This window comes from Podarcis pityusensis (assembly GCF_964106645.2).
Source record: "Podarcis pityusensis genome assembly, chromosome: 14".
Taxonomy (NCBI): Eukaryota; Metazoa; Chordata; class Lepidosauria; order Squamata; family Lacertidae; genus Podarcis; species Podarcis pityusensis.
In genome coordinates this window covers 11,013,692-11,027,063 of record NC_138039.1, presented here as the reverse complement: position 1 = coordinate 11,027,063, position 13,372 = coordinate 11,013,692, and the positions used below count along the sequence as shown (strand labels likewise).

Genomic DNA, 13,372 nt, shown 5'->3' with positions numbered 1-13,372 from the left:
GTAATTCTCTTTGCTGGTTGAGTATCGCACAGTTGGGAGCAAGGTGCAGCCCAGGCCCTACTTTGCTATAAAAACTGTTCCTGTACACTTTCCCCCTCATTGGTGCAGGCCTAATTAAAGTCAGTGCAAGAACATATTGCCAAGATGGGAGTGTCGGCAATTCTCTCTACTATATTCTCCTTGGGTATAAATAGAAGGGAAAAAAACCCAGTTCATTAGTTAAGCAAGACATTTGAGCAGGGTCTCAAATTGAGCATCTAATCCATGAAAGGGTAACCTAAGTCGCTATTGTCACCTTTTGAATCCTATATAAGTTAGGTGGACAACTCCAAGCCAAAGGTACAATTTTGCCTGATATTGATTCAGCTTTCCCCCCCTCCCACCTCTTCCCTGCTCAGAGAAACCATAAAGGTGAGCAGCCCGTGAAGAGATTAAAGGGCAGAGACACCTGTGCCTGGCCAACTACATTGTAAGTATACAGCTTTGTCTCTAAGACTGAGCTATTATCTATTTACCTGTGAACTGTTTCCCTGCCTGGAAAAGCCATGGAAGGGACTAAGGGAGCAAAACATCTCTGAGTAGTAAGCATCGTGCTTCTTCTCTAAGATGAACCTGTTATCTATTTATCGGCTATCCTTTTACCTGTTACTGTCCACAATACAAGGATGATTAACCATTTTAAGTGAAAATATTCCACTCTTTCCATTTTCAGCTGCGGTCCTTATTTCTCTCTCTCATCTCCATCTCTCATATCTGTGCATCTCAAAATACAATGCTGTTTTGCGCAAAAATATGTAAGATACATCAAATATGGAGGTAGGCCTGAGTCAAAGAGGGGTCCATACGCTCGGTATGAGGACAAGGTTTATTTAAACATGGGACTCAGTTAGACTGCTAAAGAAAAAGCAATTTATATGTGTTGTATATGCAATATAACGTTGTGCCACCAGATGGTGATGCAGAGTCCCGTTTATCTCCACCTGTTTTCCCTGTTTAAATTTACAACGCTTTAAACTGAAACGCTTCTTTGATGTTTTCTAGATCCAGCCATGCTTATGCTGATTGTCTAGACAGTTTTAAAGATACATATTAATAGGTTTTGTCTTAAAGCCGAATGCAATGCCCCTTGCTGTTTCTTCTCTCGTATCTCTTCCGTTCCCTGAGTGAAAGGGTAAGCTCGCTTGCCTTGTTATAGCACTTTGCTTTTTTGTCTTTTGGGACAGATTAATATGAGTATCAGCGACATCATCAGCCCTTCTGATATTGCTGCTGCAATCAGAGACTGTCAAGGTAAAATTGTCTGTGTAACTAATCTAAGAGCTGCATCTAAAACACATTTATACCACCCTAGCAGACATGGCTTACTCACAAAGAATCTTGGGAACTGTAGTTTCCCTCTCACAGAGCTACAATTCCTAGTGCCCTTAGCAAACCACAGCTCCCAGAATTCTGTGGGTGAAGTGATAGGCTTTAAATGTATGGCAAGAATGTGACCCAAAGGTCCATTAGTTCAGGAATGGGGAATCTATGGCTCTCCAGATGTTGTTGTACTATAGCTCCCAAAATTCCTAACTTGTCCATAGTGGCTGGGGTTGATTAGGCTTTGATTCCAACAACTTCTGGACAGCCACACAGGCAGGCACGGTCCAGGAGGTTTTGTCACTGTGGGCAAAACACCCTGCTGCCTCCCCCTGCCCAGCACTGTCCCCCCACAAATCCAGGCACCCTCCCTGCCCCCAACATTGCATCTCCACTGCTACCCATCCTGCCGCTGCAACTACAGCCTTGCCTATTTCAGACCCTCCAAGTGTCCCTGTTTTCCAGGGTCAGTCCCATGTTTACAGAAGCCATCCCGGTTTCTGATTTGATCCTGGAATATCCCAGTTTTCCTAAGAACATCCCTATTTTCATGGGAGAAATGTTGAAGAGCATGGAGTTACATGATCCCCGAGCCAAGGAGATAAGTAACCGTACAACTTTTAGAAGACATCTGAAGGCAGCCCTGTATAGGGAAGTTTTTTTAATGTTTAATGTTTATTGTGCTTTTATATACCGTATTTTTCGCTCTATAACACGCACCAGACCATAACACGCACGTAGTTTTTAGAGGAGGAAAACAAGAAAAAAAATATTCTAAACGAAATAGTGGATATATGATTTTTGTGGTTCATGCTGTGGCCACAGACATGTGATCTGACAGTGAGTTTGGAGTAGCCCAATGCAAAAATCCTGAGGATCCATGTGGATCCATGCTTTGTAACCACGGAGGAGGGAGGGAAGGGGAACCATGGATCCTCTGCTCACGACTGCAGCAGATCCCCCCGCCACCCGCAGGCATTCGCTCCATAACACGCACAGACATTTCCCCTTACTTTCTAGGAGGAAAAAAGTGAGTGTTATGGTGCAAAAAATACGGTATGTTGGAAGCTGCCCAGAGTGGCTGTGGCAACCCAGTCAGATGGGAAAGTATTATTATCCTCATCATCATCCCTATTTTCACCAGAGAAATATTGGCGGGTATGCCAGGGCTGCACACAGTGGCAGCGGTGAGGACGCAGTGTGGGGGTGAGGGCAAGGGTACTGTGGCGGCAGCAGAGGTGGTGTGAGCAGAACCACAGCATGGCTGGCAGCGATGCAACAGTGGTGGTGGGCTGGCGGTGGAAAATTCTTTCACCTCACCTCATGGCCACAGTTTCTCAGTCACTGACCTAGCCCAAGATGCTGTCTTCAACTGTATTATTGTATTTCCATTTGTAGTCTGCTTCCTCTCTGAAGATCTTAAAGAGGTTAAGAGCCCAAGGTAGTAGTTAGCCTGATGCCTCCAGGACACTGACAAGCAGGACATCCCCTACCTATAGTTTGCTCCCAGCCCTAGACAACAGAATAAGTAGGAGGGCATCCAAACACAGCAGTAAATGAAGTATAATACACATTGCCACCTAGAGGAAGGCTTCCAAGAGACCTTGAAGTCCAGAGTCTTAAATTACCTAACTACACCAGTGTTCTGAATACACAGGATCCAATTCAGTTATTTTATCTATGTCTCATCGTTGTAATTGATCTGTGTTTCATTGGTAAGTTCATTTTGTGAGCTATTTATGTTATTTTTCTCATTAAACTGCCTGTAGGTTTTTCTAAGTTAAATAAATCCCTGCAGCTGCTGTTTTGAAGGATGCAATCACTCATTTAATGTATGGTATGGTTGGTGGTTCGAATCCCTGCGATGGGGTGAGCTCCCGTTGTTCAGTCCCTGCTCCTGCCCACCTAGCAGTTTGAAAGCACGTCAAAGTGCATGTAGATAAATAGGTACCACCCCAGTGGGAAGGTAAACGGCATTTCCATGCATTGCTCTGGTTTCACCAGAAGTGGCTTAGTCATGCTGGCCACATGACCCGGAAAAATTTCTGTGGACAAATGCCGGCTCCCTTGGCCAGTAAAGCGAGATGAGCACCGCAACCCCAGAGCCATTCACGACTGGACTTAACGGTCAGGGGTCCTTTACCTTTACCTTTTATGGTTTGGTTTGATTGCCAAACTAAGACCCGGGGGCCAGATCCAGCCCAATCACCTTCTAAATCCGGCCCGCAGACAGTCCAGGAATCAGCATATTTTTACATGAGTAGAATGTGTGCTTTTATTTAAAATGCATCTCTGGGTTATTTGTGGGGCATAGGAATTCATTCATTCCCCCCCAAAAAAAATATATAGTCCGGCCCCCCACAAGGTCTGAGGGACAGTGGACCAGCCCCCTGCTGAAAAAGTTTGCTGACCCCTGTCTTAAAGAAACCAGCTCTGGACCCCCTTATCGACCAGTCATAAATCTTTCCTTTGGGGGGAAGGTGGTGGACAGGATTGGGCAGGGGGCACCTCCAAGCATTCTTGGATGCCACAAATTTCTTAGATCCTTCCCAACCAGGATTCAGGTCTGAGTGGACGTTGGCCACCCCGATGGATGACCTTTCAAGAGAGGGGGTGGGGGAGTATGACCCTGTTCCTGCTTCTTGATCTCCTGTTGGTTTTTGAGTACCTTGACCACGGGATCCTCCTGCGGAACCGGCACCGTTACAGATGCCACACAATACTTGCTTTGCATTTGTAATAAATTGAACTTTTCGTGTGGCAACATCCCACACTTTGGAATTCCCAGCCTACTGACATCAGGCAGACCCCTTCACGGTACAGTGGAACCTTGGTTCTTGAACTTAATCCGTTCCAGAAGTCCATTTGACTCCCAAAATGTTCAAAAACCAAGGCGCAGCTTCCGATTGGTGCAGCCCCCCCTCAACAACAGCTGACAACCGCATCAGACATTCGGCTTCCAAAAAACATTTGAAAACCGGAACACTTACTTCTGGGTTTTCGGCATCCGGGAGCCGATTTGTTCGTCAATTAAGCCGTGCAAGAACTAAGGTTCCGCTGTACTCTTTTCAGCACCTGCTAAAAACATGTTTTTTAAGGCAGGCTTACCCAGATGTGTAGAATGTTGCCGTATATTTTTAATGTTTTCATCTTATCGTTGATTTTAATTATTTTTTAAAAATGTTTTTAATTGTTATTTAAAACTGTTTTTGGCAACAGTTTTGGTGTTTTTAGTTTTGGGGGGTTTTTTATTGTCAAGCAGTATATAAATTTTATGAAACAATCAAATAAATAAACCATGCCAAAGACAGAAATGCATTAAGTCTGATCCTCTCGACAATGGATCCCTCACGGAGATAATGCCGTGAGAAGCAGGCATGTGTGAAAGAAATCTTAAAATGCCGCTTGTAAGCGCACACATGCACAGAACCCATAAGAGGATCTGAGCAACTTTTGGAGACAGGATGCATAGGTACAAGTGACCGTCTTCATCTGTATTCCAAGCTCCTAGGTAACAGCAGCTTTCTTTTTCTGTCTTAGCTCCAGATAGTTTCAACTACAAAAAATTCTTTCAGATAAGTGGCATGTCCAAAAAGAGCAGCAGCCAACTGAAGGATCTCTTCCGCATCCTAGACAATGATCAAAGCGGCTACATTGAAGAAGATGAACTGAAGTGAGGCTCCACCTCCTCTTTGCTCTCTTTCTCTGACTTTTGAAGTTGCCTAGACATCTCTCTTCCTTTTGTGTTTCTCTCATTTCTTTGGCGCGTCCTTGGTTTGAATATAAAATAAGCATGAACCATATTTAACAGACACCCTGTGCACTCTTTCTGGGTACTATGCCTATAAAGCACATTCTTCTCCCTCGAAGAATTATGGGCACTGTGGTTTGTTAAGGGTTGCTGGGAACTGTAAACACTGGAAGGGAAACCACAGTGCCCAGAATTCTTTGAGAGAAAGAATGTGCTTCAAATGCGCTTCGAAGACAGCGTCTACACAGCCTAAGCCCAGCGGCGGAGCAAGCCAATTGGGCGCCTGGGGTGGTGCGTGTGCCCTGCGCCCAGGGACGGGAGTGGGGCCAGTCAGGGCAGGATGCTCCATGGGGCCTCCAAGGAGTCTGCGTGCCTGAGGGGGAGGCAGCGGGCGAATCGTTTGGGGCAGCGCGGAGCCTGTGGGCGCCCAAGCCACCACGTCACTCACAGGAGAGACGCCTGGCTTGGGCGCGCTGCAGGCCCTGCAGTGAGTGCCCCCCAGCATTTTGTCACCCCCCTCAGTGGTGTGGTGTAGTGGTTAAGAGCAGTGGACTCGTAATCTGGTGAACCGGGTTTGATTCCCCGCTCTTCCACATGCAACTGCTGGGTGACCTTGGGCTAGTCACACTTCTCTCTGAAGTCTCTCAGCCTCACTCACCTCACAGAGTGTTCGTTGTGGGGGAGGAAGGGAAAAGGAGATTGTTAGCCCCTTTGAGACTCCTTAGGGTAGTGATAAAGCGGGATATCAAATCCAAACTCAAACTCAGACCGCCCCCACTGCACCCCCTTCCTCCGCCCCTGCCTAAGCCCCACTGGACACAGCAGGGTTTATTTTTGAATAAGCATGCAAATTATTGAACCGCTCAGAATGATTTCCTGGGGGAATCTGCTAGTAGTCACTTCTACCATAAAACCTAATCAGCTTGATTTAAAATAGCACTCCTATTGCGAGAAATCTTTAAAATGTGGGAGGTAAAAAATGCCTATTCATTTGCATCCCACCCTATGTAACAACATTTTTTTAAACTGGGGGATGAGGAATCTGTGGCCCTATATACGTTGCTGGAACCCAATCACCATCAGACCTGGCTCAGGCTGATGGGAGTGGAGTCCTTGAAGACTACAGGTTCTCCATTTCTGCTTTAGTTCCTTGCTCCTCCGACCATTCTCCATTTGGTAAAGTTGGTGCCCAGTTTCCCCCCTCTCCACCGCCACCGTCTGTCAGGGAGAAGAAAATCTCCTAGGCAATGGGGATTAGACAAATTTGTAGGGGATAAAGCTATTGATGCCTCTTTGTTCCAATGAATATATTACCTCCAGTTAGTGTCATTGGAAGTGAACTTCTGAATACCATGTGCTGAGGATCAAAAGCAGGAGAGTGCTTTAGTGCTCCTGTCCTGCCCTGGCCTGAGATTGTCTGAGGCAGAGAGTGGGGTTTCATCAAGTAGGATTTGTTGCATAGTCTTATCTCCTCTCCTCACATTGAGAGTCCCTGTTCTCAAATACTTCCAACTCATGGTCTGATTCAGAAAGCTCAGGGGGGACCACGATTCAAGCAGCAGGAAAGGAGCAAAGTGGGTGTGATTTTCCTCCTGAGTTCTTGCACACTTGCCTGTTCATGCTTAGCTGTGGTTTGGCTATATATTTAAAGCACTCTGATACCACTTTAAACAGCCTTGGCTATCCTCAAAGTAATCTGGGAGCTGTAGTTTGTTAATGGCGCTAAGACATGGGTAGGCAAACTATGGCCCGGCGGCCGGATCCAGCCCAATCACCTTCTAAATCCAGCCCGCAAACAGTCCGGGAATCAGCGTGTTTTTACATGAGTAGAATGTGTCCTTTTATTTAAAATGCATCTCTGGGTTATTTGTGGGGCATAAGAATTCGTTCATTATTATTTTTTTCAAAATATGGTCCGGCCCCCCACAAGGTCTGCAGGACAGTGGACCGGCCCCCTGCTGAAAAAGTTTGCTGACCCCTGCAACTAAGAGCTGCTATGAGACCCTCACAGAGTTACAATTCCTAGAGTGGTTTAACAGTAAATCCCTTCTCACAAGAAAGACTGGGAAATTGTAGCTCAGTTCGGGGAATAGGGGTCGCTTAACAACTCTCAACACCCTTAACAAACCACAGCTCCCACAATTCTTTGGGGACTTAATTCCATGACTACTTAAAGCATTGTCACAGTGCTTTAAAGTTTAAATGTGTGGTGTGAATGTGCTCTTACTGTTACGGCAAACTAGGTCAGTGTGTAACTGAGGTTAACAAGGTTTCGTGTTGCTCAGGACTCCTCTTCAGGCAGTTGTACATTCAATGGCATTCAGTTGTGTGCCCTTTATTCTTCCCTTACTAGGTTTTTCCTCCAGAGGTTTGATAGTGGAGCCCGAGTGTTAACAGCTACAGAAACCAAAACCCTTTTGGCAGCGGGAGACCACGATGGAGATGGGAAGATTGGGGCTGAAGGTACGAATGTGGCTGATATTGAATGGTCCAGCATAGGTTAATCCTGTCACCTCTATCCACTGTTTCTGCCGCCTTCCCTTTCTCCTAGAAACTGCCTGACTGGCACCCTCTGTGAGATTAGTGCTAAGCACAAATGCCCCAACAACCAAATATATGGGCCGGCCTGCATCTCTCCATGAGGGTAGGCTCTTTCACCTATTGGTGATTCCATTCTGCAAGTATTATCCTAGAAACTGGCTCCTGGGGGTGTGGATCTGACTTAACAGACTTTTTCATGTTCTGCTCACTCTCATAGTGAACCAGGTCAAAGAGCCACGACCAACTGGGTATGTGGCTCTTAAATTCCAGGGAAATATCTCTGCCCCATAGTCTTCCTCCCTCAGCCACCCATGCAGTGATTGGACTTAGAAACGTTCCATTTATGCAAATGAAACTTTTATGTACTAAGCCTACCTAATTGCTGCATTTTCAACAAGGACAGCTGGGGAGGGAAGGGTTAATCATCTCCTTGTCCTGGTAAACAACACTTCAACAGAGGCTCTTATGTGTGAGTAAGAAAGCAAGCTTTAATCAAGGTTTGCAATGGTACAAGTACAGGTGCCTAAGGTGAGGCTATAGAGTTCAAGAAGAGCATCAGGCATCTGAGGCCAGATGAAACCTAAGAGGGGTGTGTGTCTGCTGTCAGCAGCAGGGAAATCACCAAGTTCTTGGTGATAGAATGGGGTTGGCCCCTATGGCTCCACCCGCTGCCCAGCCTCCCCTCATGGGATGCTGGTGGCACTGTGGTCTAAACCACTGAGCCTCTTTGGCTTGCTGATCGGAAGATCGGCAGTGAGCTCCCATTGTTCTGCCCCAGCTCCTGCCAACCTAGCAGTTCGAAAGCATAGCAGTGCAAGTAGATAAATAGGTACCACTGCGGCGGGAGGGTTAATGGCGTTTTTGTGCGTTCTAGTTTCCGTCACGGTGTTCTGTTGTGGTTTAGTCATGCTGGCCACATGGCCTGGAAAGCTGTCTGTGGACACACGCTGTCTCCCTTGGCCTGAAAGTGAGATGAGTGCTGCAACCCCATAGTCGCCTTTGACTGGACTCAACCGTCCAGGGGTCCTTTACCTTTACCATGGCTTGTTGACACCCTCCCCCAGTGCTACGCAATCTCTAGGGGGAGAGGACAGGATGGGGCAAGACAGAGAGACAGCAGAACTGCCCCCCTTGTATTGGGGTACCCATCCTTCCTCTTGGGCTGTTCCCCACCTATGACTTCCTCTGCCTCTCCTTCCTCCTCATCTAACAGCAACTGCAGCCACAGCCTCAAGCCAGTTATCAATTAACATTACAAAAAGGTTCATTCATAGGAATAGGGCCTCTTCCCCTGCCCCCAGGATAACTATTGCACAAGCAGGTCGGGGGGGGGGAGAAGGGGGGGAGAAAGAGGTGACTTTAATAAAATGGGTGCCTTTATCAGCTGTGGTTCCACCCTTCCCAAAATGATATACGAGCAGAAATACAGGTAGGATTCGAATTGGGTGATGCAGTTCTCTAACAAACAAACAAAATGGTGTACAGAAATGTGCAAACAACACCCCAAGACACATTATATTAAGGGAAATTACTTACATTAGGGAAAATACATACCAATATGCTGACAAATTTTCATAAGGAGCATTACAAACTGATGCAAAGGCCACCTTGAGGCACATGTAAAATGTGGTTTGTAAGTGAATTATTATTAATCATCATCACAAGTAAGAAACCAAAATTGACAAGAGTCACCTGTTGCGACATTTAGCCCAGTTTCCTGATTTCCAAAAGTGGCTATCCAAATGCTGCTGGAAATGCCAAAAGCAGGACATTAGGGCAATAAGCTTCTCCCAGTTGTTCTCCACTCAACTGGCAATTCAGAGGTATACTGCTCCTGAATTTGGAGGTTACTAGCTGCACATAGACCCATTCTCCTTGATGAAACCTAGTTTCTGTCCACATAGTCTAAAGGTAAAGGTAAAGGGACCCCTGACCATTAGGTCCAGTTGTGGCCGACTCTGGGGTTGCAGCGCTCATCTTGCTCTACAGGCCGAGTGAGCCGGGGTACAGCTTCTGGGTCATGTGGCCAGCATGACTAAGCCGCTTCTGGCGAACCAGAGCAGCACACGGAAACGCCGTTTACCTTCCTGCCAGTGTGGTACCTATTTATCTACTTGCAATTTGACATGCTTTTGAACTGCTAGGTGGGCAGGAGCTGGGACTGAGCAACGGGAGCTCACCCCGTCGCGGGGATTCAAACCTCCGACCTTCTGATCGGCAAGTCCTAGGCTCTGTGGTTTAACCCACAGCACCACCCGCGTCCCCCACATAGTCTAGCCTTGTCTAAATTTGTCATTTTTGTTCCCTGGCACTGCAAAGTCTCACTTGCAAAGCTACAAGACTCACAGTCACCAACCTGTAGCACTTCCACAATTTCAGCTTCTATATTCCAATATTTTTCACACCTATTTCATAACTCCCTCGCTGCCATATCTTGTGCTGTCACTACATGAGAGATTGTGGTGTAGACAAGCAACTGTCTGAATTATACAAGTCAGCTTTGCAAATGACTTTTTTCCCCCTTTTGGTGCAGAATTCCAGGAAATGGTGCTCTCCTAAGGCCTTGAAAATGACCACACGTGTCAGGAGAACTGAGGCATCTATAGGAGACGATCTTCCGAAAGCTTGTAAACCCATGAACCCATTGCTAATTTTCTTTTTCTCTTGACTGTGTGTCAATGGTTTATAGATTTAATGAGGTATTGCTACACTAGTTAATAAAGGCGATGTCATGCTAGTGTAGACCTTGGTCATTGTCTCATCAGTCACTGCACTGAAAATTACCTGTATTTTCTTGTTCTTTTGCCCTAGCCTATCCTTCTCACCTAGAGATGGGGCAAATGTGGCTCTCCAGGTATTGTTGAACTACAACTCCCATCAGCCCTGACCATGCTGGCTGGGACTGGTAGAAAGTGGGGTACAACAACATCTGAAGGTCATGGGTTCCCCATTCCTATCCCAAACAATATTCCAAAATGTATAGTGGATATATTATGGTGAGTGTGATTTTTGATACCCAGGCTCAAATCTCAAAATCTATTTTGAAAAGCTCGTGGTCTTAGCAAAGGATGTTCCACAAAGTGGGCTTTGTTGGGGACCAATGCTGTAAAATTAAAAAGCCATTCCCACAACAATTCATGTTTTTGCAGTCAACCTTCATGTCATCATAGACATTAAGATCAGTCCCTATTTCTGGCCCACGTTTCTAGTGAATTACAGTCCTTGCTTTGGTCTCTTATGAATGCCCTGCTTAAATTTTGAATGGTTGCCATTCTTCAGTATGTAATTTCCTCCCCAGGGTCCCTAGACGTTAGGTAAGAAATTGCTGGATGTAGCCCAAGCACACTCATTTAATTGCATACACATGAACAATTAAGGCAGAATGCTGTACACAGGCTTTTCTCTTGTACAATGTAGCTGCAGCTAAATTAACTGTTGGCCACACAACAGGTAGGTATGAGGGAAAGATTTCATTCAGTTCACATTTAAATGTGACTCTAGCAAATTGTCACTTTTCACAACAATATGAGACCCCCAAACAAAGCCATCCTTTGAAATTCACATTCATCCAATTTTTGCAACGTAGTTCTCCAACCAGATGCTTACAAAAAAAATGCATATATGTGGTTATATAATAATAACAATTTATTATTTATACCCCGCCCATCTGGCTGGGTTTCCTCAGCCACTCTAGACGGCTTCCGACAAAATATTGAAATTACATTAAAACATCAGTCATTAAAAGCTTCCCTAAACAGGGCTGCCTTCTTTTAAAAGTAAGATAGTTGCTTATTTCCTTGACATCTACTGGGAGGGCATTCCACAGGGCAGGCGCCACTACTGAGAAGGCCCTCTGCCTGGTTCCCTGTAACCTCATTTCTCACAGTGAGGGAACCGCCAGAAGGCCCTCGGCGCTGGACCTCAGTGTCCGGGCTGAACGATGGGGCTGGTTGCAATGTGCAGAAAAATAAAGCTATTGGTGAAAATACAATACAAAAATGCACTGTATTAGGAGAAACTGCATATAAAATAACATAGAAAAATGTGTTTATCAGGACAAATTTGCACCAAAATGCTTAGGAATTTTCATGAGGCTTATTTGCCCCCAAATTACTGCATTTAAGATTGGAAAAATTAGAAACTTAGAAAGCTGCAGGTGAAAGATCCTGCTGTCCCTCATTGTAGGACATATTGCTTGCACGAAGGGGCATCATGTGATGTCCAACAGAGCAATCCACTTGCCCCATCCCTGGTGTCATGCACCTGGCCTAGCCAACCCCTGATGTCCACAGGCTGAGCTCGGAAGAGGAGAACCCGATCACAAGCAACTGCTAATGCACAGGCTTGCTTATGACTGGGCTCCCTGATTGCACTGACATCCTAATTGTATGGAGCCCCTGAGTGAGAGCAGCTGTGTACATATAAGGCGTCTCTTCAGATATCTGTGCTCAACATGCAGATATCAGGGGCCACCGCTAATCTGGCCATGCAACATGAGAGCTAGCAGTCCAGTCATCATGTGATAACCCTTCACATAAATAACCCTCCTTCATATGTTACTTATTTCAAATGTATCCTTAAATGAATTTGCATCAGGGTTGGGGGAGGTGATGCTGTTTTTTCCTCCTGCACCATTTTCCTATGAGAAACAGCTGCCCCTGTTTCTACTCTTTGCTGCTGAAGGTGCTATTTGTAGTATATATACAATCACCATGGGGCAACGACAAGCTTTGGGAGTACTATTCCACCAGGAAAGCAGCACAGGGCAAAAGGTTTAACCCTTCTCTGTGCCACAGCCCTAATTCAGAGTGTGGGACCATGATTGCTTTTTGTTAATAAAATGGTGTGCTTTTCCTAAGCACACTATCTGCTACTGAAAAACATACAGTTTGACCCTAAGATGTACTATTTCTATTGGATGGTCTACATCATATTATGTCTTGGTTTTATACCACTGTATCTGCCATTGCTCTTTCCTCCACAACAATTCTAGGAATTGTACTTTGGTGATGTTGCTAGGGCTCCTGTGTTAAAGAAACCTTCAAATGTATGCTGTGTACATGGCCTTCAAGTTTTACCCTTACCACTCCACTTCCTGTTCTGCATTACCACCACTGCTCTGACCAACATCTGCAGGTCCCCTAAATCATATCAGAGATAATAATTTAAGTAGTTTATGTCTATAGCATGGATATATCCATAGCTGTCAACTTTCAGATTTTAAAATAAGGGATCAGCAGCCTCAAAAATAAGGGATCAGCAGCCTCACCTGTCCCGGGGACAGTCTACGGGATATCTAACAATCCAGGATAGCAGCGGGAAATGGAGCTGGAATAAGGGAATTTCCCACAAAAAAAGGGAAGGTTGACAGCTACGGATAGATCTGAGGGACTTCCTGCTTTTTTGTGTGCGTCCTTCTCCCCCACTCTTTTCCAGTCTTTGCTGCAGGAGAAGAGGTATTGCTATTTAGTTTCCTGTTTGATCACCACTCCTCACCAGCAACAATTGCTAGTTTCCTCAAAATAGCAGTGGCAGTGTTGAATATGCTTTTTTAAAAAATGCTTAATAACATTTGACTGTGCAAACACTATAGCTTTAAAGCACAGAGTTACAATTCCCAGCAACCCTAAATGAAAGACAGTGTACAGAATTCTTGGAGGGAAAGGATGTGCTTGCAATGTGCTTCAAAAATATACTGTGTACATGGCCTTCAAGTTTTAC

At 45.5% G+C, this 13,372-nt stretch overlaps 1 protein-coding gene across 1 annotated transcript; it reads left to right on the top strand.

The window, feature by feature from the left end:
• Nucleotides 1-430: 430 nt before the first annotated feature.
• On the top strand, nt 431-10,210 carry LOC308462451 (parvalbumin, thymic CPV3; the record flags this gene model as incomplete). The annotated part of the gene is made up of 5 exons (XM_080980108.1): nt 431-469; nt 1,224-1,290; nt 4,900-5,032; nt 7,464-7,573; nt 10,185-10,210. Exons 2-5 carry the CDS (start codon nt 1,230-1,232, stop codon nt 10,208-10,210), a joined length of 330 nt encoding a protein of 109 aa, XP_080836234.1. The 5' UTR covers nt 431-469; nt 1,224-1,229.
• Nucleotides 10,211-13,372: the final 3,162 nt, after the last annotated feature.